Source organism: Lepidothrix coronata, unplaced genomic scaffold, assembly GCF_001604755.1.
Source record: "Lepidothrix coronata isolate B3197 unplaced genomic scaffold, Lepidothrix_coronata-1.0 Scaffold170, whole genome shotgun sequence".
Lineage (NCBI taxonomy): Eukaryota > Metazoa > Chordata > Aves > Passeriformes > Pipridae > Lepidothrix > Lepidothrix coronata.
Window position 1 is genome coordinate 244,146 of NW_016690350.1, and position 23,561 is coordinate 267,706.

General features: G+C 43.3%; 1 protein-coding gene across 27 annotated transcripts in view; it reads right to left on the minus strand.

Annotated features, from left to right (window-relative positions):
* FOXP1 (forkhead box P1) overlaps positions 1–23,561 on the minus strand; it is a 382,197-nt gene that overhangs the window by 68,335 nt on the left and 290,301 nt on the right. For 24 of the 27 annotated variants that reach the window (XM_017829858.1, XM_017829853.1, XM_017829855.1 and 21 more), the window contains 3 exons: positions 7,153–7,290; positions 5,958–6,047; positions 470–629 (listed from right to left, as the gene is read on the minus strand). In XM_017829858.1, the coding sequence (XP_017685347.1) occupies positions 470–629; positions 5,958–6,047; positions 7,153–7,290 (388 nt within the window). The remainder of the gene's footprint in view (positions 1–469; positions 630–5,957; positions 6,048–7,152; positions 7,291–23,561) is intronic. The other 3 variants (XM_017829876.1, XM_017829875.1, XM_017829870.1) reach the window with 1 other exon arrangement.

Sequence of the window (23,561 nt, forward strand, 5' to 3'; positions counted from 1 at the left end):
GCCGTGTAAGCAGTCGTGGAGAGCAGTGCCCCTCTCCCTGGCAGCCACAGCCAAGGGCACTGAGATCTCTCCAGCTCGGCAGCTGTGGGTCAGAACCACCCTGAGCCAGCCCCCCATCAGGCTGGAACCAGGAACAGCCCAATAAACACATCTGGAAAAGAGAAACCCTTAGGCATGAAACTAGCACCAGGAATCGATGCAGACTCCTCCTGCGAAGGATTTCAATCCCAGGTGAGTACAAGTGGTAGCTCTATTGCTATGCTAACTGCCTGTGACCTCCAAACCCCCTGCCAGCCAGAGCAGCACATGACTGCAGCACTGCCCCTCTCCAAAAATATTTTTATAATGCCCACCCTGTCCATCAGCATCTTTCCATGCTTATTATTTTAAGAGCCTGTGAGCTCTCTCGCTCTGCCTGACAATTCCATGTGAGTGTGCACAAATGCCATGGCTTTGCCACCTCACCTACCTTGTGCAAGGGGTTGCAAAGGCAGAGTAGGCTGCCCGGGCTGGATTGTCAGCAGCCCCTGACGCTGCAAAGACAGGAGGTGCTGCTGCTGCAACTGCTGCATCTGTAAGAGCTGCTGCTGAAAGGCCAACTGCTGTGTGGCCACTTGCTGCTGCTGGGGCTGGAAAAGACAAAAAAAAAAAAAGTAAAAATGCACATTTGTCAATACAGAGCAAATACAGAGAGGATTTACAGAGCTCCTTGTCTCAAAACACTTTAACTTCTGATCACAGTCACCCGGTATCAAGGCCAAGCCAGCAAGCCCACCACCACCTTTGTCAAAGAACCCAAGGTATGCTTAGATGCCAGAGCTAACCACAGAGCTACAGATTCCCATCTCCACCGGTCACTTTAATCCTACCTAAATCCCTCCTGACACCCCAATTAAAAATGTTTGCAGCGTTTCTTGCTCTGTGTGGTCGTGTTTTACCCCAGAAGCGGCCGCGTTTCAGTGGTGGGTAAAGCAAGCGCTGCTGGCAGCTCTTAAAAGTCCTGGGTAATTCTTCGAGGCAAGGAACATGTCTAAGGTGAGAATCACACCCTACGATCACATCACACTTAGATGTAACGAAAAACAACCCTGCACTGTGCTCTGTTTGCTCATTCAAGGGCTGTCTCAACTATTAAAGCAAAACGACTGGCTTAATTTATGGTATTTTATACTTACTCTCTCTTCTTCATCCATCAAGTCCCACAATACTTTCTGTTATGCTGGAATTATTCTGTGCTGTATTTAAGGCTGCTACTTCTGCACTTTGAAATTTTTAATTATTCTCACTAGAAAGAAGATGGAGTTGCTTTACTCCACAGGGATGTGAACCTTGAACCTTCGAGGTGTAAAAGAACATGTTGCTTTTTTCACTACTGTACCCGGAGAAGCTTTTAACTACTCTGTTTATCACTTCTGACATAAATAAATGAGAAAAAATCAGACCTTTGAAGAAGAAAAACTTCATCTAATATTGTTAATTAGCCATGACAAACGATGAAATAACATTGTAAATCTTTCATAGAAACAGCCACTAGATTTTAATTACACACATTCATAATTTAGCAAACAACATCTTACTTGAATGTGAGTGTTTAATATGTACAGTACTCCAGGCTTCAGAGTCCTTAATTTTGTTCAGTTAAGGAAGCCTCTAGGTTTTGCTTCCATGCTCATCTTGTATTTTATTTGCTTTGTTCTTTAAAATCCATGAAAGGCTTTGCATTTTGATAAATATCTTTTTATTTATTGTACAATGACAGGAGGAAAACTTTTGTTGTGTAAAACATCAATACATCATGCCAGTGTTTAGCAGTTCCTTGTGCTAGCCAAAAAAAATTAATGTAGATTTCCTTAGTAATTATCTGAGTGATAGAAAGATAATACAGTGCAGTAGTACAATAAATAGAAGGAAATTATCTAATATCCCTAATCTGCTAGGAATCATATCAAGGTGGAGGTCTTATACACATTATGGCTAACAATTATGGAAAGAAAATTAACTCTTACCAAACTGCATACTTCCACAAACAAAACCCAGCCAGATCCCAAACTTTTTGTCACCCTTCCTTGACACCAAGCCAGAGGATCACTGGCCCCATTCCTTACTGGTGTTACACAGAGAAAAAGCCCCAGCAGAGCCACTGGAGCAGGACTGACAGACACCAGCCCGGGATTTGACCCCCACCTTCTCATACCACCACACCCCATCAACCTTAATACTGCAACAAACTTTATACCCACAACTCTGAAAGTCAGTCATTCTAATTATTTTATTTCTAAATGTATCTTATTTCCAAGAAAATCGAGGACTTCAAGAACAAAATTAAACAAATAGGTGTTTGGAAATTCTGAAACACGGAGAGTTTTCATTTCTTTGCAACAGCTTGCTCAGACACATCCAGTTGTTGCAACCATGTGTCACAGCAGCAGATGCAAACAGGCCCCAGCAACAGTTATATTAAGAGTTAAACTAATGTTTTCTTCCATAAGTATTAATTTTGAAATGTATGTACTTAATATAAATATATATACTTAATATATTTACACATACATATAATAAATGGTATTACATAAAAATCTAGCTGTAATAAGCTGTGTTTTACCTATTTGCCATCTGAGTGTAAAGTTAGAATGTGGTTTCTTTTAACAAAAAAAAGCCCTTTATATAAATTGACTGATGCCCGTTTGGTTGTCTTCTCAGCTATCCTAAGAAAAGCTCTTGAACACTCTCTACTTTGAAAAGCCAGGATATAAAAGTATACAAGGCCCATTGTCCAAGAAAGAATTTAAAAGCAAGACACGTTGCCAAACTGCGCTCCCCACCCAGTTACCAAACACAGGATACAAGGCAGTTTGTTTACTTCTCACAATTGAATGCATACAAAAAAGGTCTCGGTGCAGTCCTGTTGTCAGGTCAGTAGTCAGTGTTAAAATGCTGAAATATCCTGATAAAACTTGCATTTTTGATCCCCTCCCTAAAGCTTCTGTCAAAGGTCTGTTTTCCTTTCTTAGGTTACTCCCTACTGCCTAACATAAACTGTCACACTGCCGGAGGACAAACGGCCCTGTTCGGAAAACAGCTCTCTCCGTCCAGCGCCGCGGCACCAGGCGGGATCCTCCACAGCCCCCTCGCCATGGGGAGCTCAGATTTGCCAGAGGAGGACAGCCGGGGGGGGGCACAGGGCTGAAATCCCACATGGCACCTCTCCCCCTCGCTGTCGGGCACTGCTCACCCTCTGCTACACCGCGCAACCCTCGAGTAAAACCCGCCAGGAACCTCACTGGGGTCCGCCTGTTCTGCTCGGGGGCCGGATCCTTTTGACCAACAGGGTTTGGGAGGTTTGTTGTGTTTTTCTTCTTTCACGACAGTACAATAGGACAATGCACTCACAAAATGACTTGGGGGATGCCATACATGAATACACTTGTTCCATCTGTCAAGGTACACGCTTGGCCCTCGTTAGCACGGCAGCTGCCGGCCCCTACCACGCCACTGCCCGTCAGTTTTCAGCTCGAGAGGGAGGGGAAAAAAATAAAATCATGAAAGAACACCTTTTCCATGCTAATTTAGCGAGAATAAACTCCTTAAGCTGGGCTGAACAAACCTCTGGGGTGAAATGAACGTTGAAACGGGCCTATACTAAAACCATCAGAAAAAAAACCCTAAACCCCTAGAAAAAGCTGAAGAGACTTGGGTCCTTGTTCTCTTCCCAGCTATGGTGTTAAAATGCTCTTCTTGAAACAGGAAGGAGTCCTTTCTTATTGTTGCTTTCGCTAGTGTAATATCAGAAGTGTGACCACAGTAAATCAGTGTGTTAGATATTGAAATGCCATCACATTGTCTAACTTCCCTTCTTGTCTTTTTTAACACAAAGTATTTTTTTTCTTTAAGCTCCGAGCCCTCATCTTTGTGTCTGAGATGCTCTCCTGTCTGACAACAGCAATTTAGAAGAGTTAACTTTTATCGTTCATTCTGCTGTGTAACTTTCCCCTTCAAATTTCTTTATCTGCCCTCTGAGCTCATCTGAACTTTCATGTTCTCCCAGCATGCAGGCTTGCATTCAAAACTATGTCTAATAGACCAAATAAGAGGTTAATAAGAAGTGGCAACAGAAAGAAAAAATACAATCCCTGGTAACTGATAAGAATGACAGTGGCAGCCCTTTATTGTTTGTCTTCAAATATAGAGTTAAAGATCTTTAAAAAACTAAATTTTGACGCCTTTGAAAAGAAAGAAGCACAAAATAACAACAGGGGGTTATTGCCTGCCAGCCACAGGGGAGAAGCTCCATAATTCTTATTCTCCCTTTTGAAGGCTGTTAGAAATCTGATTCAAAAAAGCAACAGCAGAAGGAGAAAGCCTCTTGAGGCTATCGCCATTTCCTGTGATCATGCATAATGCGTTTCAAAAGTGGGTTTTTACCAATTCTGTTGATCAATTGCACCTCCTTCATATTCCCTCTTTTTTCTGCTGTGTTTACATCTGATGTGACTCAATGACAAGCGCTGTCTGAGACTGTGAAACAGACCTGTCATGTTGATTTATGGGCGCATCAAACCACGACTTGTCCAAACTGAAGCTCGCAGTTCATTAATTAGAGAGTTGTGACTTTGAAGTCAGCTTTCAGACTGTGGTTTTTAACATTTGGCTTAATTTATATGCTCTTGAATGTGGATCTCTAAGGAAAAAACTGAAATTCCCTTCTTGTCTTTGAACTTCTTTTGACCGCACAATAATCATTTCTTTGTCCAGAGTGATGCCTGCATCCCAGAGTCATTAACGCGCATTGAACTGCCACTGATGAGTAAGCCCTACTGAATTAGAAAAACAGCCAGCAAAACAAAGCTGAGAGCATTCTGCACAGTGATATCTCACAATTACATGCCTTCCCTCCCTGTGCCATTTCCATTTTAATTACTGTTAGTCCTTTAGATTTACATTTTAGACACTTTTTAATCTGTTCCCTTTTTATTATAGTGGCGCCCGTAAGCGCGCTATGGCTAAGGTTGTGTCAGCGTTTCCATTATAAACCCCCCTGTTTTCAGGGGTTTATAACTCAGCTGGAAAAATTCACTCTGGGTTAAAACTTGGCACAGGTGGCACGATTTGCCGAAATTTCAAGGGGGCTGGGGCACAGAAATTGGTGTGTGCTTTGAGCAGCCCTCCTTGTCGAGTGACACAAGCGCTGCCGCTATCGCAGGACATCACTCAGCATCTCATGCCAAGAGGCAGCTTTCTAGGATCTACCTAAGCCAGAACAGATGTCAGATTAAGCAGGAAAGTCTCAAACTCCCCGAAAATTAAGAGGTGAGCCCGGTGCCTTAAAAAAAAATGTAACTGCAGCAAAATTAAATTTAAGCACACAAAAAGCAACAAAGTTTAGGATGTGACAGGTATTTTGAAAGGGAAGTGTATTTAAAGGACAGGCAGAGCTACCCTGGCCTGTCCCCTTCTGCCATGGACCATGGTGGCATCAGAGTGAGGTCTCCTGCCACCTCTTCTCCATGTCACCACCGATACTGCTCAGTGCAGTTGTGAAGAACATCCAACCAGAACCTCTGTAGTTGGAAATTACAAGCACAAACTCAACGTCTCTCAGCATTTTGCCCTGTTTAGAAAGGACAGCACCATATCTGGGCCTGCTGCCTTGCCCCCTCCCCTCTACACCATAACTAACTTCCCAAAGCACTCTCCCAAGATACAAGTCTAGATGCTTGCTCCAGGACTCATACCAAGCAGCAAGGCCTGGTCCCCTGCTATAAAATATGTGGCAGCGAGCAAATGGAAAGCACAAAAAAACACAGGCGAAAACAGGACAATAACTCTAAATCTGAAAGCTGAGGCCCGATAGAGTCAGTTCAGTTGTGCAATCATTTATAAGATGAATGACAGTTTAATAGCCACTAGACAGTCCCCAGGGATCTGTGGTTTGAAAGTAAAATGGGTATTGTCTGTACCTCTTTAGGCTGTTTTCCAGCATGTTGTTGCTGTAAAAGTTGAAGCTGCAACTGTTCCTGTTGTTTCTTATAAAACTCTTGAAGCTGCTGCTACAAAGAAAAGGAAAGATGGTAAGTAACAAAGTGGAGAGCCAATTCAGTGTCCCTTTTGGTGTAACACACAAACTGTGATTTGAAAAATAGCATCCTTTTATCTGTAATGGTCTGACCTTTAGTTTGAAACTCAACAATAAATTCAGTGCACACTGACTATTCTTGGCATTATCGTTTGAAAAGTAATCTCCAAAATGAACTGATGAAAAACATACCATTTTCTACACAAACTAATTAAAATAAGGCAAGGAATGACCTTTGATTGTAACAACAAAGCCAAAATGCCCTTGCTGAGAGAGCCTGGCGAATCTCTGTTGTGAAACACACATGCTTTCTAAATGATAGGGTTTGACTGTATTAAGTGTTGTTCAATACATGCATAGACATCCTGGGAAATGCTCTCCTCCTCCCGCTCCCCAGATGTGCACCGTGCAGGCAGCGTTCCGGTGTGGGCAGAAGGGAGCCTGGGAGCCAGGAGGGAGCAGGCAAGGTTGGGCTGGGCTGGATGCTGACACCCACCCGGGGTCTGTGAGACCCTGCTGTGCCAAACCCTATGGTAACGGAGCCTCGGGGCTTGTCGGTGGCCAAATTCCAGCTGAGAAAGGACCATGGGCTGTGAGAAGCACGTACACACCACACGAGATATGTTGGCAGAAATCAAACAGATTAAGGCTTGACAACCTCTCCACTTTTACTGCCACCGTTTCCATAGTCCTTTATGGTTCCAGACGGACATAACGAGGTCTAAACTGGGAAGCACTGCCCTTCTACCTTGTTTATTCCAATTAGTCAGGGCACACCAAGCTTTCCGAGGGATGCAGGCAAAAGCAACAGGGACATCTGCCGAAGTCCTGACACTTAAATATGCATCTGTATTATTTAGCTGATCTTGGAAACAACTCCTAGCACTGCTCCCTGGATTTGTTTCCAGCAGCTATTTCTAGAATTAAAAACAAAAGAGCAGTCAGTTCAGCTCGGAGCACGGATGCTCCAAGGTTTGGACCTGAGATGTGGGCAGCTTCCTTCCCCAGGAGTGTTTTGGGGGGCAAAGCCCTCCAGCAGCCATAGGGGCCATCTGAGCAGCTGTTAAGGAAACAATTACCTGTTGAAGCATGAGTGCCTGCTGCTGCTGGAGCAGGACTTGGAGTTGCTGGGGAGTTAGCACTTGTTGCTGGAGGATCTGCTGCATTTGCTGGGGAGTGATCACTTGAGGTGTCATCATAGCCACCGACACTGGAACCTGAAGGCCAAGATGAGAGAAAGAGGGGGTCAGAGAGCATCCCTGTGGCTCCTCCAGCATCCCCACGCCAGGGGAATCCCACACCTGGCATTGAGGGAGCTGAAGGCAAGAGAATCCTTACAGCCCACCTCAGCAGGAACAAAAGTACTGTCTACACTTTCCTGGTGATTAAATTCCCCTTTTGCAAAACATTAGTGGATGGAAATTCTTTAAAGCAAGCAGTATGGTAAAGATTAATTTATTTTTACAAGAAATCTGCAAACGGGTCCTTTCCCTCCTAGAAAGTCCTTGCTTCCCGTACAGAAATCCAACAGCCAAATATCCTACACTGATGGGATCTAGACCCTATTACAACTGGTTTTTAAGAAAATTGAAGGAAGGCTCAGTGATGTGAATAACAGCACTAGACTCCTATGCAATTTTTACAGAAAGGCCCTACCACGATGTCTTTACCATTCCATATTCACCCAGCATACAGATGTCTTCAATTCTTTCATATTATGTGAGATACCATTAAAAGCCGCTTTCCATGACATTTCAGTGACAAACAGCTACAGTGATGAACTTGATAGCATTTCATATTTGCAACTGTTAACACGTTTCTGCACGGGCATCTTTGCAAGGAACCTGTACACTGTATCTGAAAGGATGATGTCTTGTTCAGATAAAACACTGACATTAAAATGACAGGCTGTCTTGGCCAAGGTTACACAAATTGTATTCAAGCGGATACCTAATGACAATGCTATGAATTCTGCAAGCTTTCTAGAATGTAATTTAGCTATTCAAAATAATCACTGCACTTGTGTTTAATTTGAAGACTACATGAGAACCATTTTGTCAGTCCCAGTAATGCAAGAAGACTATTTCCCTAGAAACCCACCCCTCTACCCTCCACCCCAAAAAAGGAAAAGAAAAGGAGGGAAAAAAAAACAATAGAGGAAAAGACAAAACCCATATGAGTTTTAACAGTAATATTTAAGCACCTTACTTTTCTATAGTTTCAAATCAAATACATGACAGCACAAAACTAAAAGCAGTAAAGGATATACTTTGCTAAAAAGGATCTCCTGTCATCCCATGTATTACAATAAAAGGTAATAATATGTTTAGCACTTTTTCTGTGCACCACTTTCTAAAAAATCCACAGACAATAGCTGATCAGAAGATAAAGGAGTTTAAAAAAACCCCTCTCAGTGTAGTAGTAAGCAAGAGAGAAATGCAGTATTAATTTTATGTAACATAATGTCTTAATATGCAGTTTATCTTGACTTTTTCACATGATTTGTCCTGTCATTTGCATAGCAAGCTCTCATTCCTAATTTCACAGTCATTATGCACTGATGTCCTGATTTCTCAGCATCACTAATTTTGATGAACTAAAAATGGTTCCTGAAGGTCAGATGCATGTACACTGCACATCTCCCCGTGTTGTTGTGTACATGTCGTGTGCCAGGGACAGACACTGCCTCAAAAACATTTGCCTGAGCAAAGCCTACCAAGGGCTCGCACGCCTCCGACATCCCATTAAAGCAGACACGGCGAGGTCCTCTGAGCATTCCCCATGGCACAGCGCGTTCCCACACAGCTAATGTGGATCAGGCTGGTGTGAATGCAGGCAAACGGAGATTTAATTATGGGTCAAATGCCAGAAACCACCAAAACCAGGGGCCATTTGCCCGTGGTCTGTGCCGCTTGCCCGCACCTATGGGAAAGCCATCAGCTCCGAGGACACTGAGTCATCTGGATGGGTAATCCCATTAATTCAGAATATCTTAATCCGTACCCTTTTAAAAACTTTTCTGGGAGTACAGAATTATTTAATTAAATCCTGCTGTCACTATCTTCACCCCAAAGCGTGACTCACCTTCATTATTCTCATCCCCAGAGAAGTTTACTTTACCCTGGGGTTTGTACTACCTCTCATTGAAGTTGGACCAAGCAAACAGAAGAGGAAGCATGTTTAAGTATGTTTTCTGTGCCCTTCTTGGAAGATAGACAAGACAAATACTGTTCAGTCAGATTTATGACGACAAGCGGGGATACAGACAGGAATAGGGTGGGGTGCTGTAAACCCTACACATCGGTGATTAATCTGAAGGGCCGCGTTCTGCCGTCAGCTGGGCAGGGACAACTCCCATTCACTTCCATGGCCTTTATGCACGTTTATCTCGGGACAAATCTGACAATTGGGCCCTATCTTTGAAAAGCAGCCACGTACCTTCCAGTGAAGAATCTCTTAGCTGCAAGAACAGAAGCACTTAACCAGAAAGGAAAGAGTAGTAATATATATATATGGCACACAGTTACGGAGTACAAGTACATAAAGTACAAGTTTGCATTGGCCCGTTCAACTTCATTTTACCATCTGAAACCACATTTTCACACCACACCTGCACCCCTAAAGAAGGTGCTGCCTTCCATTTATAAACACAGCTCACAGCCACATTTAGCCAAAGCCCGTACTTCAGTTTGTCACGAAAGCAACTTACGGAAACCTTGCACAAACAAATTCAAATAAACCAGAAACTACAGTGTTAAAAATGACCACACACATCCCGGACGAGCGTGGGCCCACATAGAGTCTGAGGACTTTAAATAGTTAAGAATGATGGCCTATATATCCACTCTCTTAACTCCCAACGTCCAACTTTTCCATGTAGCTAGTCCCTGGTAATACTAGGAATCAAAGGGCATGCAGCACCAGCAATAGGCTATTATAGCCCACACTTTATTACCCATTACTACCGAGGTCATTAGCGGTAAGAGTGATTGTACCGGTCTTAACCTATTGATCATTGTAACTACTATCATTTAATCCCGTGTTGAATGTCTGGAAAGCTGCTAAAGGCACACAAGAGAGAGTGTTTTAGCGATGAGAAATATAGCCAAAGCTTGGAAATTACACTTTGATTCATAAAATCTAGCCAGTGGTTTAAATCAATAGTATTTAAAACAGTCATGTAAGTTCTTAACTACAGCTCTCTTAATATTTATGGGTCCCTTTTTGAGTGTATTCAGTCAAAACTAAACTTTATTTTAGATACTGAGCAATATACTTTACATTATGTTAGATAAAAAATATTTATTTCTGATATTTTGTCTGATAGTAAGTGAAACCTAAATCGAAAGCTATAAATTCATTTTAGATTTCTATCTCTCAGATGTCAACTTAAATGTGTTGCCAAAAAAAATTAGAAACCAACTTTAAAAATGACTTAACTGTTTAAGTACATGAAAATGAGCGTCTTTTATGAGTTAACAATGAATCACAGAAGGCAGTTTATGAAGAACTAAAATAATTCTGTCTTACTGCCTTCAGGGAGTTGAAGTTCAAATCAAACTACTGGCAGATATATTTAAAGAATGCTAAGTTAGCATGCAGAGAAGAAATCAATCTTTTATTTTTTCTTTCAAGTTGTTTATTTCTATTTTGCACATGAAACATGATTGTTGTTATTGATATGATTAATGAACTACTTTTGGTATTGTTGACTGATAACAATAGGGTGTGGTAGATACCCAGCTGCATGTAAACCTGGCAGCTAAGGTAAAAATACAGCTGCAATTTGGCTTTGGGAGCTGTGCTAGTATGGACCTGCTGACATGCTAATACCATCAACGGCAAAAAATGTCTTTAATACTCACAATTGTCTTTAGACCCTGTTTCTCCCAGGGTTCTGCCTGCTGCTCCTCCAGATCCCCCAAAGCCCTCCCGTCCCCCTCAGCCCCCTCCGTGACTCCCCCATTTCAAGCCCTGCAAACACACCATATTTTGGACCAAGGAAAACTTCCACAAACTTGGACCAAGTTCACCTTTAACTTCCCCACGAAATTACAGCAGGGATGCATTTGTCACTGCTCCACACAACCCAGACAAGGGTCACGGGGATGAAAATGATTTAGTCCTATTTAATCATCTCCATTCCCTCATTTTCAGTGATATTAATATAATTAAATACTAGCTAAATAATTTCAAGTAGTTTAATCTTGTATGAAGCGAAAAGGAAAAAAAAGAATGCCCTTTTCACACCCTGTGCCTCCGATGCTGGATACGGCTGTGGTTCTGTTAACTGTTAGCAGGCATGCATGGAAGATGGGGAAGATTTCCTTAATTCATAAAGAATAACTCTGCCAGAAAATCCTTTTCTCCCGTGATCTATGTTCAAACTTGATTTCAGTAAGCCCTCATACCAGGCACCTTGGATTTCCAAACAGCAATTCTTCGGTTAAAGATTTTTGTGATAGAAGTTAAACGGAGCAAAACAGCTGAACACAGAAAGAGCAAGTTGCTGAGGAACAGTTAAAAATACTGGGCTACAATAAAAATAGCTACGGCCAAGCAAAACCAAACAATGAACTTGAGCTGTCCTATTAGAAAGCTCTTATATGCAATACATTTAAAATATAAAAAAAAAAAAAATCTCAGCTGAAACAATGCAAACCAGAAGATAAGGCACTGACAGCCTGGCAAGCAGAGAGGCACGATGCCACAAGCCAGAGCACGGCCCAGCAAAGCAAGAAGTGCTGAAGGCAGGACCTGCTTCCACCCCGAGACTAAAACATTTCCGACACAATATTTCATCCTCCAAGATCCCAACACAAAACCGCCGCTCTCGGAATTATTCACGCAGGAACTGCAATGCTGGTTCATTATGCGAAATGGAATCTCACTTTTAGACTTAGTTATTTTGCCATAATACAGCACAGCGCATTAAGACAGGTAATGTTTATTATATTAATGTAAAATCAGCTAAGTAGTCTGTCATTAGCATAACTGTTCTCTCCGTAACAATACAACTCCCTATTAAAAGAGAAAGGGGGGGGAGCCCTCTTTAAAATTAAATTAGCATTGTATTATTTTAATTTTGTTTATTATATTTTATCAGGAGGGGAGATCTCCCTTTGACCCACAGAAAGCAGAATGATGGGCTATACTGACATACCCCGGTATGTCAGGATGTCTGCTGTCTTCTGTATTCTCTTTTAGCTGAGGAAAAATGGGAATATTTTCGTATTTGTTTACAGAATGAAACATCTGATCTTATCTTCCACTTCTCATGCATACCAGGTTTCTCACTAAGTGCCAGGATAATTGTTTCAGCTATAATAAATACCCATTTAATTTGCATAAAAATATAAAGTTTACATAAATTAAATCCTTTCTACATCTAACATTTGTCAAATAGAGACTAAACCAGAGAACATACACACACACACAAAACCAAATATCCCTTTAGTAAGCTGAGTGAGATTTCAACCTCGAGATTATCATCATCATTTTCCACATTTTAAAAGTTATAGTTTTTGTTTCCCTCTCTAGCATGAAAGGAAAAATTATAACCTGCATGTACATGGTTCCGAACTCTGGTGATGTTTTATAATGATTCAGTTAAAAAAAAAAAAAAGAAAAAAAAAAATCTGCTTTTTTTCCAGAGTTTAAGAAAGGAAATGTTAGATCAACATATTCTGCCAAAAAAGCCTCAAATAAACCAAAAGCAATCCTGCTTAGAAACATCCAAAATACCTCTAAAGCCCTTGAAAACCCCTTGAAACCCTCTCTCCCAAACACCCTTAATATACTGAGAATAATCATCGTGTCAGACTCCTTACATTTGTGTATTAATTCATACATACATTACGGAGAGCTTAATTAAATAATAAAAGATTGTGATTGAACAAGCAACGTCTAATATGTCCAGAGTTTCATGTGAGTTAAAGGGAAGTGTTACACAGAGGGGCTTTTTTTTTTTTTTTTTTTGTATGGCAGATTTTTAAGAACTGAAACTCCCAACAGATTTCTAGGAAGGATGAACCCTCTCTCCATCCCTGGCTATTTTCTCCTGCAAGAATCAAATCCACAGCTGCCTGCTCTTCAAGCTCAGGGCATTTGAGATGACGTACATAGTGGTGGACAGCTGAAAATATTAGTGATTCTTGAAAAAAAATTCACCTGGTTAAATCATGCTGTTTATTTCCCACACAAACCAGAGGCTCTGCTTAAACACTCGGGTAGGCTTTGCCACTCTGGGTCCAAGTGTCACCTTTTATAACAGTTGTAAACTTTATTTGCTTAAAAATGTGCAGGTTTTCACACCTATGGCAGACACCTACAGCTGAACATCACAGCTAAGCACAACGGTGCAAATTAGATTCTAATGAGAAAACATCAGTTGCTTCTTTGACAATTTTGCCATTCACTGATTTACTCCTAATGAAGACACACTCCAACCAGCCAGCTCGCCGTGTTAAAGGTCAAAGCACGTTCAAAAAAATGCCTCACAAAATCAAGGCAAATGGGAAACCCGTAAAGAAACCTTCTCATAAAGTGGCGTGGCAATTAGAGTAATTGTGCAAAAAGCCATCTTCGGTAAAAAGTAAAAGAAATTAAGCTGCCACTACTGTAACAGGTTAGATGAAAATCAAAATTTAATGTATTCTCCCTTGTGTCATCTTGTTTTGTCAAGACATCAAATAGAATTGGAAAGTACAAAATAACAAGCCCTTGAGAAATCACAGAAGCCGACCTTTTTGATGTTGTTGGTTTACCTTGTTCTCAGTTATTTGAACAATGATGTTTCAGATTTAAGGGCAAGATAAAGCTTAAAAATTAAAACCCGTTGTCAGTTTGGGGAGGAGGGGGTACTGTCCCTCCCAAATAACAGAGCATCTTACCTAATCAATGAAGGCAAATCCATCCGAAACTAGCGCACAGAACAATTAGCAATTCCGTTTATTTGCTCAATATTCAGTCTAGTTTTTCTAACATTCATTCAACTTCAGTATTAACTAGAGATCCTCCTGCTAGCACAGGAAACTGTGCTGGAAAGGTTAAAAAAAAAAAAAGAAAAAAAGAAAGGCTGGGGAAGACATATTTGCCAGTTCTGCTTCTCTCCCAATCTCTATGCAGCCACTTTAATCTGCAGATGAGCGCACAGTGGATTTTTTTCCCCTCTCCTTATAACTGGAAAGTGAAGCTGAACAAGCAAGCACCTTATAAAAACAAAACAGTACAGGACATTTTAAGTGAACTACAGCAAAGCAGTTTCCAGTAATGCAGTTCTGCTTTCAATAAAACAAACAAACTGCTTAAAACCAGCCAAGCCTTTCACCAAACAATAACAAATTTAGCTTATGGTGTCAGGACTTTCCCACAATCTAGTTTTGCAGGTGTTGATAAAACTACCCCTGCTACTGCTTTTCCCTAGCAAAGAGGGGAGAAAAACAACACCAGTAAGTTATCCTGCTACTGGGAAACCTTTACAAAAGTAAATCCAACTGCTGTGTCCTCCCAGCTCAAGTTTGTCTCCAGCAGCTCTGAAGTGAGTAAGAAATACAGAGCAGGAAAGCACAGGAGCTTTGAAACTCCTTAAACTTTTGAATGCAATAATCTTTCTCCCCTTACCTTTCTTCAGCTGCCCGGAGCATGTAATCACATACACAGAAACCAAAGAATTTTACACTGAAATAGTCACTTGTTTGGCTTCAGTATTTTAAAAACATCTTCACTCTCAAACAACAAGAGTGCCTGAGCATTGTCAGGTTAAAATGGTGCATAAGAAAATCGCTCTGACTGCCCTACCCCGCTTTCAATGCCTAAAAACCCCCTTTAACCTTCTTCACACAACTGTTGCAACCCTTTTCTTCCCGGCCCACAACTAAAATCAACTCAACTTGCACAGCCCACCATCCATTAGAGCAATCATCCATCTGTGACCCATTACAACCCAGGGGCGACACGTTATGACTCCACCGTGGTGTCTGATCACTATTTACGCCCCAGCATAAATTTCAGCATGGGGTTAAGAGTTACACTTCTAAAATGTGTGGAGGGCTCATCCAGCTGTACAGAAGAACGTGAGGCACCCACACCTTCCTCTGAGCAGCGAGATCCCTGCAAAGCCAGTGCAGGGATTTCATTTCTTCCCTGTCAATCCCATTATATTTATGACTTCTCTTTAGTTCAGCTGAGTGACTGGTCAGAGCATGTCTCAGAGCTTTTTTTTTTTTTAAAGCAAAAATAACACTGCTTAGAAAAGGGAGAGCACAACGGCACAGCGCAGTAAAGTGTATGTTAAACAAGACCAAAAAAACCCCAACAAACCAACTGTAGCAAACAAAAAAAAAATTTCAAAGCAGCCCTTCCTATCATAAGCTTTCTGATGATTTATGGTTTACCAACTCAGCAAGGTTACGCAACACTGCATGCCTTTAGATGCATTATTTGAGTCAGTTGAGATTTAATTAAGATCACAGCCTCCAAAATCCCTGTCAAATGAAAATTCACAGAAGACAATACACTATATATCCTCATGCAGATAGTCTCCATTCCATGCTCTGGAATAACATAAGTTAATCCTCGTTTCTATGGTGGCAGACAAAAGTTCACTAATTTTGTTTTCTTTTGACACTTGTGTTGTTTTCTGTTTTATGTCATGAGATCATTCCCTTTTGAGAGGGGAGGGGAGCTGATATAGGGGGAGAGGAGGGAGAGCAATATGTCTGAATATGGCAGCAGATGTATTTTGACATTCTCACAGCTCTGCTGTGATGTCATCAAGTTTTCATATAATTAACCCCTGCCAGTAAGAGCATCCTTTCATGACATCTGTCCATTGGGAAGAAGAGGAAGGAGTCAGGGAAAAAAACGCAAAAAGTGCCTCAATCTGGCTCTCGCACTAAAACCAAAATCAAACAAAATTAAATTAAGGCTACAAAACAGCATTCACATCTTCCTCCTGTATCAGCAACTGGCTTTTCCCAATTCATTATCTGCCCCAGCTGCCTCCTCACCTCCAAGGTCCTCTGAAACCACACGCCACAGATGCCCAGCTCATTCCCAGCGCCTTCTCCTCCTGATGGTCCTGGTGCAGTGGAACCCCTTCACTCTATAATCCAGTTCCTCTATTTGCTAAACATGAGCATGTTAAATAAAACAATATTTCTTACAGAGAAATTGCTAGAACTTTACCTCATTCCAGTGTATTCCTATTTGAATTATCTTAATATCTGCTTGCTTATCTCATGGTTTAGAAATGACAGGTGCTAGCAGTCTTTTGTTTGACAGGCCACTACACAAATAACTGTCTTGCCTGAAAGGGCTAATGCACTACTAATGAACAATAAATCAACTTTGATTATAAAGTGTCAGACCAATCAGTTTGCAGTTCAGCTCTATCACAGTCTAGGCCAAGGCAGCTACTCTGTTTAGGCAGGACTCAGGTTTCATCTCTGCAGCCTTATCAATGAAATTTTTTGGACGTAGCCACAGGAGATCACTGAAAGCCCTCTGACAGCAGATTTTCCGCTGGCTTTGGAGAGAGTGCCTGCTTTTAGAGACTTCCTAGGCTGCTACTGCAATAAATATACAATCAACAAAAGCCATTTCTTAACTAGACAGAAGCACACTCTAATGACATACACACATACACACACGCATTGTAGCCGTGACTTTTAGAAGAGCTACAAGCAAAAAGAAACGCTTTTCAACTTGGTGTAAAGATGCGCAACATGTCTCAAAGTTCAGCACATTAATCTTACTTATGAGGGGTTCGATCTGGCAAATACTAATTTAGCAGGCGGAGTGCTTGCAGTTCCAGGGGGAAAGAGAGGGAGAGATCCTCCTCTCCTAGTATAGCTACTGCACATGCACAAGTCCTTCCAGGATTGGGCCCAGGAGCATCAGGCATGAAAATCAGCTGTGATCCAAATAAAAAAAGGATTTTAACATTTCAGTTTATTTACAAAACAGCAAACTAGCCTGCGCAAGTCACTTTTTACTAGAAATAAACTTTCACAATTTATTGTAGTTCACAACTCAACACTCACTGCTAGAATAAATCCAACCGTTTGGTTTTCATAAACAGATCTTGGTCACCCCGAATGATTCACATTTCCTGCCACCAAACTTGTTTTTATTTAAAAAGATGAAATGGTAGCGTGTCAATCGCCGGCACACGCACCGAGACGACCGTGCCGCGCTACCGAGAGGCTTTTCCCTGCCACGAGCGCAAGGACAAGTCAGAACTCTCGGTGTTTTCAGAGACAAGCTGGCTTTGAAGGAGTTAATTCCAGAGAGGAAGAGTGTATATGCACTTTGCTCTAAACTTACCACCCACTTCCTAAGGGTTCCCTCCTCCCCCCCCCACCACCCTCGAAAATTCAGCTCACTCGCACTGCAACGCCGGCTCGCAGGGCTGACACTGAGATCCCGTTACATCCATTTCGCCGGGGTTCACAGCACTAGTCAATGTCAAAAACAAAGCTCACTCACTTAATTTCCCCTCGGTAAATTGACTGGCGAATCCATTCAGCGATCCCGGTTCCTGACATTTAAACCTGACAGCGCGTTTTATCCGGCTCTGTGCACTTTTCCCCGTTTCCCTCGCTCTTCTTCCAAAAACTCCAGCGCTGCGGCACCAGCCCCGCGCGGGCTACGGCTGTCACGACAGACGCCGGGCGACACGCTCCGCGCCGCTCATCACTTCTAAAAAACCTCCGGCGAGTTGCGGGGCGCACACGCCGTCCCTCCCTCCCTCCCTCCCTTCCCTCCCTCCTCTCTCAGAGCGGCGCGGCTCCTCCATCCTCGCCGGGCTGTTTTCCGGCACTTTGCGCGGGCCTCCCCCCGCCCTCGGTTCCCCCCGGCGGGGCACCCACCTGGGCGGCGGCGGGCGGCGAGCGGCGCGCCGGGCCATGGAGCGGGCTGGCGGAGCGGCGGGCGCGGGGCGCTGCGGAGGCTCCGCGGGCGGAGTGCGGGGCGCGCTGCTCGGGGCTCCTGCCGCCGCCGCCGCCGCCACCCGCGCGGCCCCGCCCTGCGCCGCCGCGCACACCCCGCCCCGGAACGGGGCGCCCCGCGGGCCGCCCCCGCCCCCCGCCCGGGCACCGCCGGCTGGACACCCCCCCTCGGACACCCCCCTCGGACACCCCGGTGGAGCCGCTGGGAAGAGAGGGGGGGAAAGCGCCGGCACAACGCGCTGGCGGGCACCGCAGGGGAACCCTCCTGCCCGCCCCGCAACTTTGTCGTCTTCTCCCGCGGAAAGTGGCTGGCGCTCTCCCCTCCTGCCTTCCCGGCGGCTCTGCTACAAAACCCCGGGATTTCGGTATCGGAAAACAGCGATAATAATAATAATAATAAAAAAAAACGACCGCAAGATGCCTCTGACAGGAGTTTGCAGCGAAACGGGGGTGAGTGCCCGGCCTGCCGAGGGGAGCATCTCCCCTCCTTGGCCAAGCCTTGGGGACCAGCGATGCCCGAGCACCCCAGCCCTAGCCAGGGGCATCCACGACTGCCTGGCTCTAAGGCAGCCGAGCCCTCGAGTGCTGTGGATACGAATCTGCTATGTTTGGGTCTGTGGCACCTCTCTAATCATAGGGCACAGTGTCACCTCACTCAGAACAATCTTCACAAACTCACACGGGGAAGCTCCAAGAAACACTTGTCCAGACTTGAGCACCCCAACTCGACCCTGTACGTGTGCTCTCTCTAACCCAGGGACTGCCACGGCCCTGGGTCCCTATTTTCCCTTGCCCAAAACGCTTCTATCTATAGAATATCCTGAGTTCGATGCCACAAGGATCATCGAGTCCAACTCCACTTTCTCTCAGGCAGCAATATTTGTAAAATCTCTCCCATTATTTTTTTTTTTTTTACATTTTCACATAGTTTCTGAAGACAAAATTGATGCAGAGAGTTACTCCTCAGTTACTTTACGTGCAAGTACCAAGGCAGACGGAAGGCACCCTACACCGTTGCCAGCAGAACCTCCCGTTATTTGCAGAAGTCGGGCTGTCAGACAATAGCCCCATTAGTGATGCTGCTGAAGAACCTCACAAGAAGCAAAGACAAAGGACCCAATTTACTGACAACTAGCGATCTGATGTTAAATGGGATGCGATACAGATTGCTTTCCACCCTAAAGTGTTTTCGTGTCAGATAACAAATTTATTAATGGGATTTTTTTCAGGTCACAAAAATGTGACCCCACCCTCTTATGAATATTTAATAAGGGACTAAGGGCATCTTTTGCAAGACCCTAAATCTGCCAGAAACAGCCTACATGAATCAGAGAGTGCCTGCCTCTTAAAGGGGCATGGACACCCCGAGCAGGTCAGCACAGACAGGGCACAGGAACAGCCAGTATTTATATGTGTTCTATCTATGCAAAGTCAAGCAGAGATGTACACACACCCCCCAGCACACTGGGCACTCAGCAGTAACAGAAACCGGTAACGCATGCAACGAGCTAGTAATAATTATCACCTGTGCTTAAGAGAAATCCTTCCTGTCCTGGACTTCAAAGCAATCTCGAGGAATTTGGATTGCTTTGGGGAATATATTACAGAATACACAGGCTTAAACTTTTCAACAGTTTCTCTTTCGGACCACCTCCTCCTGGTGCTGCATTTCCAAGAGCATCGCTGTGGCAGGATCTCCAACAGCACCGACAGCAAAGAAGCAGCAGTAGGAACAGCTCTGCATTAACACACCCTGACCAACTCTGCATCCGAAATGAGGAGGGGGCTGCATGCCCAGGCAGTCTCTGCAAACCATCAGAGGATGCTTTATAGACCCCAGTTTGGAAATCTTTTGATCTATCTTGTCGTCCTCAACACAAACTTCTCACTCGCGCACAACCCTCAATCCTATTCTCACATCATCAATCCTTATTTTCCAGTATGGCCATATCCAGGTACACACAGCTCAACAGAAGGCCAGTGCCCTCCTTCTGCCCTGGTCACCGGCTGATCACACGCCTCTGGGCCAAGCTCTGACCTACTATATTTATGAAAAATCCAGGACACTATGAAACCTACCACTTTGCTCAAGGCACTTCTCTTCTTTCCAGGGGCAAAGAAAAAGCATAACGTGGCAATGCAAGCCCAAGGCTGTGATCTACATGCAAAGCAAAAGCACAGCGCTGGCTCTGGCACTGACAATTCTCCCCACCCTTGGGCAAGTCACCTAGAAATTTTTGTGTTTTGTTCAGGGTTTTTTTTTTTAATGTCTCTGATGCTGAGGATGTCTCTCTGAGAGCTCAGTCTGCAATGTTTGTGGCCTGGCTTCGGAGTGGCCTGCACCATTTCAAGGCACTCAATGACCTCAACATCTCTTCCTCCTCATCTGCAGAATGGGGATAATATGACTCATTTCAGGATCTTCTGTAGGCCAATATTTGCAAAACACCTTGAAAAATGAAAGGTGCTGTCTAAGCACTGAGTGCAGGCCGCAGAACCTGCAAGCCATATTTTTAAAGCGTTTTATACCCTTTCATATAAAAGCTTCATACCTGCAAGCTCAGCCAACATCTGCTGTGGGCTAAAAACTTCATCCTTACTAAAGGAGATGGGAGCACTTGTTAAGTAAGGTCACCATGAAATATAATGCATTTCTAAGCCAGCAAAATATTTTAAAAGACCAAGAAGAACCATAAACTCCCACTTTAATTCCATTCAATTATGGAGAGTCATCACAGACAGAGACCATCAGACAGGGATGTTCAAAACAGAACACATGAAGTAATACATTAAAAATAACTGGGAAAGAGTGTGGCAGGCTAGATGGCTATTTGGCAACGTGTTCTCACAGGATCTGATCCATATTAAGTGGTCATATCAACACCCAGGTGAAAGAAAATAATCACTGGACACTAAGGTCCAAGTGAGAGGAACAGATTAGGAATTATGATGAATACAGTGGAATAAATGGAATTTTGTTACGCCATTATTTTACATGTACACTTTATTCATAGACTTTTGTAGGTACCTATCCATGCAGAGACCATGGACTTGCCTACAGAACAGCCTCATCTAACTGCAGGGCAGGGGAGAAGGAAAGAAAAGACAAGGCATCCACAAAGCACAACCTCCTCTAACCTGTCCCAAATTAGGAAATTTTTAGTCCTAATATGAGGCAATTTCTACCTAAGACAGCAATACATCTGCTCTAACCCTCGGGATGTTCCCCTGGGCAGGCAGGGCCAAAGAGGTCCCACTCTGCTCTCTGTCTGCTGGTGGTGGGCCAAATCCTGCACCCTGTTCCCCAAACACAAATTTGGGAGTGAGTAATTCAGACAAGCTCTTGTGCCAGTGCTGCTGTGGCACAGAGGAGCCCACCCCCCTCCACCGGTCCCATGCCAAGCCTGGCAAAAGCATGTGCCAAATCCCACTGCTCGGCACACTGGACAGAGCCATGGGACAGTTTAAAAGCAAGCTGCTGTTTGCAGTTCTGAGGGAAAGAGCCGTCTCGGATACTGTTCCCACTCCCAGATCCCCAGGCCCATTTTTGTGGGGTTAAATCATATTTTCCTGTTTTGAGACTGCTTCATTTTCCCTTGTTGCTGTTTGAAAGACCTACAAAAACAAATGGGGAAAACAACTGACTAAACAGGAAACAGTGAAACTTATTACCCACAAACTGCTGAGAAAAAGGACAAAGTAAACATTTTTTTTTTGTCTTTTTTTAATAATCTCAGCTAATGCCCTCATGGTAAAATATCTTCAGGCAGAAAAGTGATTTTTAGGCTGATGGTGTCTAACAAAACAGAATACCAAAGCAATTAGCATTTCAGTAATCCTTGTGTCCCTGTTGCTCTTCTTTTGATGTGAAACTGTCATTTTCCTTACTGCCCCTGCAAATTCTGCACGAACAAGGCTCTTAAATCCCCTCAGTGTTGTACAATGGTTTAAATTTCACTTCATGGCATGCTTTAAATTACCATTCACATCTTCATTTAATGCATCATTTTATAATGCCAGTGTTACTAGTTAATTTATATATACACAGCAGGATGTGTCAACATTCAGGTGAGTTATGAATATGATTGTGCAGGAGTTATGGAAGACATTTCAGCAAAATTATGGTTCCCTCTAAACATAAAAATATTAATAATGAATCAAACATCACAGGTAAACAACAAATTTTATATAATTGCTCCCCCCATGCTTCTAGATAAATAAATAAATAAAAATGGCAACGTTTTTGCTCTGCATTCATATTTGATTGATCTTAATAAATTGCCATCTCCTTTCCTAATAAACTGTAATCTCTTGTTTCCGCCACAAAGTAAAATTTATTAGCACACTCTTCTACCAGCAGGTCTGCATCACTCACAGCACAGTGTGCAAATTGTTCCAAGTATGCTTGGGCATTATTCATAATTTATTTTTCTGCCCCAAAGTACACAATATATTGAGAGGTAATCACCACTAACTGTTCCCGGTTACTTTCCTTAATTATGTGAGATGGCATTTATGTCACGTACAGTAGAGGAAATGCTGCAGTTTCCACTAAAACTCCATTTTTTTTTGCCATGGGTTGAAACACAGTGTTCACACAGAGAAAACCTTCTTAGGACAGGAAAGACTGGAGGTGGTATCTGGTAGGAGACGGCAACACCTCCACTTGAAAAGAACAAGCCCTGTCTACCAAAATAACCTACTGGGCATGACAACAGCGATGGCTTCGAGAGGAAAAGTAGGTGTTTTGTCGTGATGTTAAAGTTGCCATGGTAAGAAAAAAACCACAGAATGAAACATCAACAAAACAAACGTCAATCAAACACATTTTTGCCTGTTAAGTATTAACCAGTGAACTCCTGGCCACCCCAGATCATCTCCTGCCCATCGCAGCAGTGCAGGCAGGCGGGTGCTCCAGGCTGGAGCCACTTCAGGGTCCCCAGATGGGAGTTTGGGGGTGGATCACCCCAGTTTAGGGCTGGTGTGGGGACAGCTGGTGTGGAATGCAGTGCTGGAAGCACTGCCCTCTCCTGGTAATCTGCCTCTGTCATCAGGAGACTTAATGCTTCACCTCACCACAAAGGATCCTCTTTAAAAACCCAGGCCTGCTTCCACAACAAACTACATACACACACGCCTACGTACACACATGTACTGACAGAGATGTAAATTAAAATAAAACGTATTAACTATGGGCCCCTTTATGGAAAAACACCCATCAGACCACTGTGCTCTCAGCCAAGGAGTGCTGAGCTCTATATTCTGGTTCACCTGTGAGAACACCCCGTATCACCACTGGGCATTGCTGTTTTTCACTCACTCTGCTGGGAACGCACATCAGTGTATTTTCAATAAAACACCTTCTTAGCAGTAATGGGCCACTGTTCCCATTTCAGTGGTCCCCAAGGTTTCATGATACAGTTTATTTAGCTGGCTCATAGTTTCAAGTTTTCCTCCAATATTCAAAAGCTATTTTTAATTTTTTAAAGGCGGCAGCCATGTGAAGAGCTTTTTCTCTTCTTTAGAGAGGAAGACAC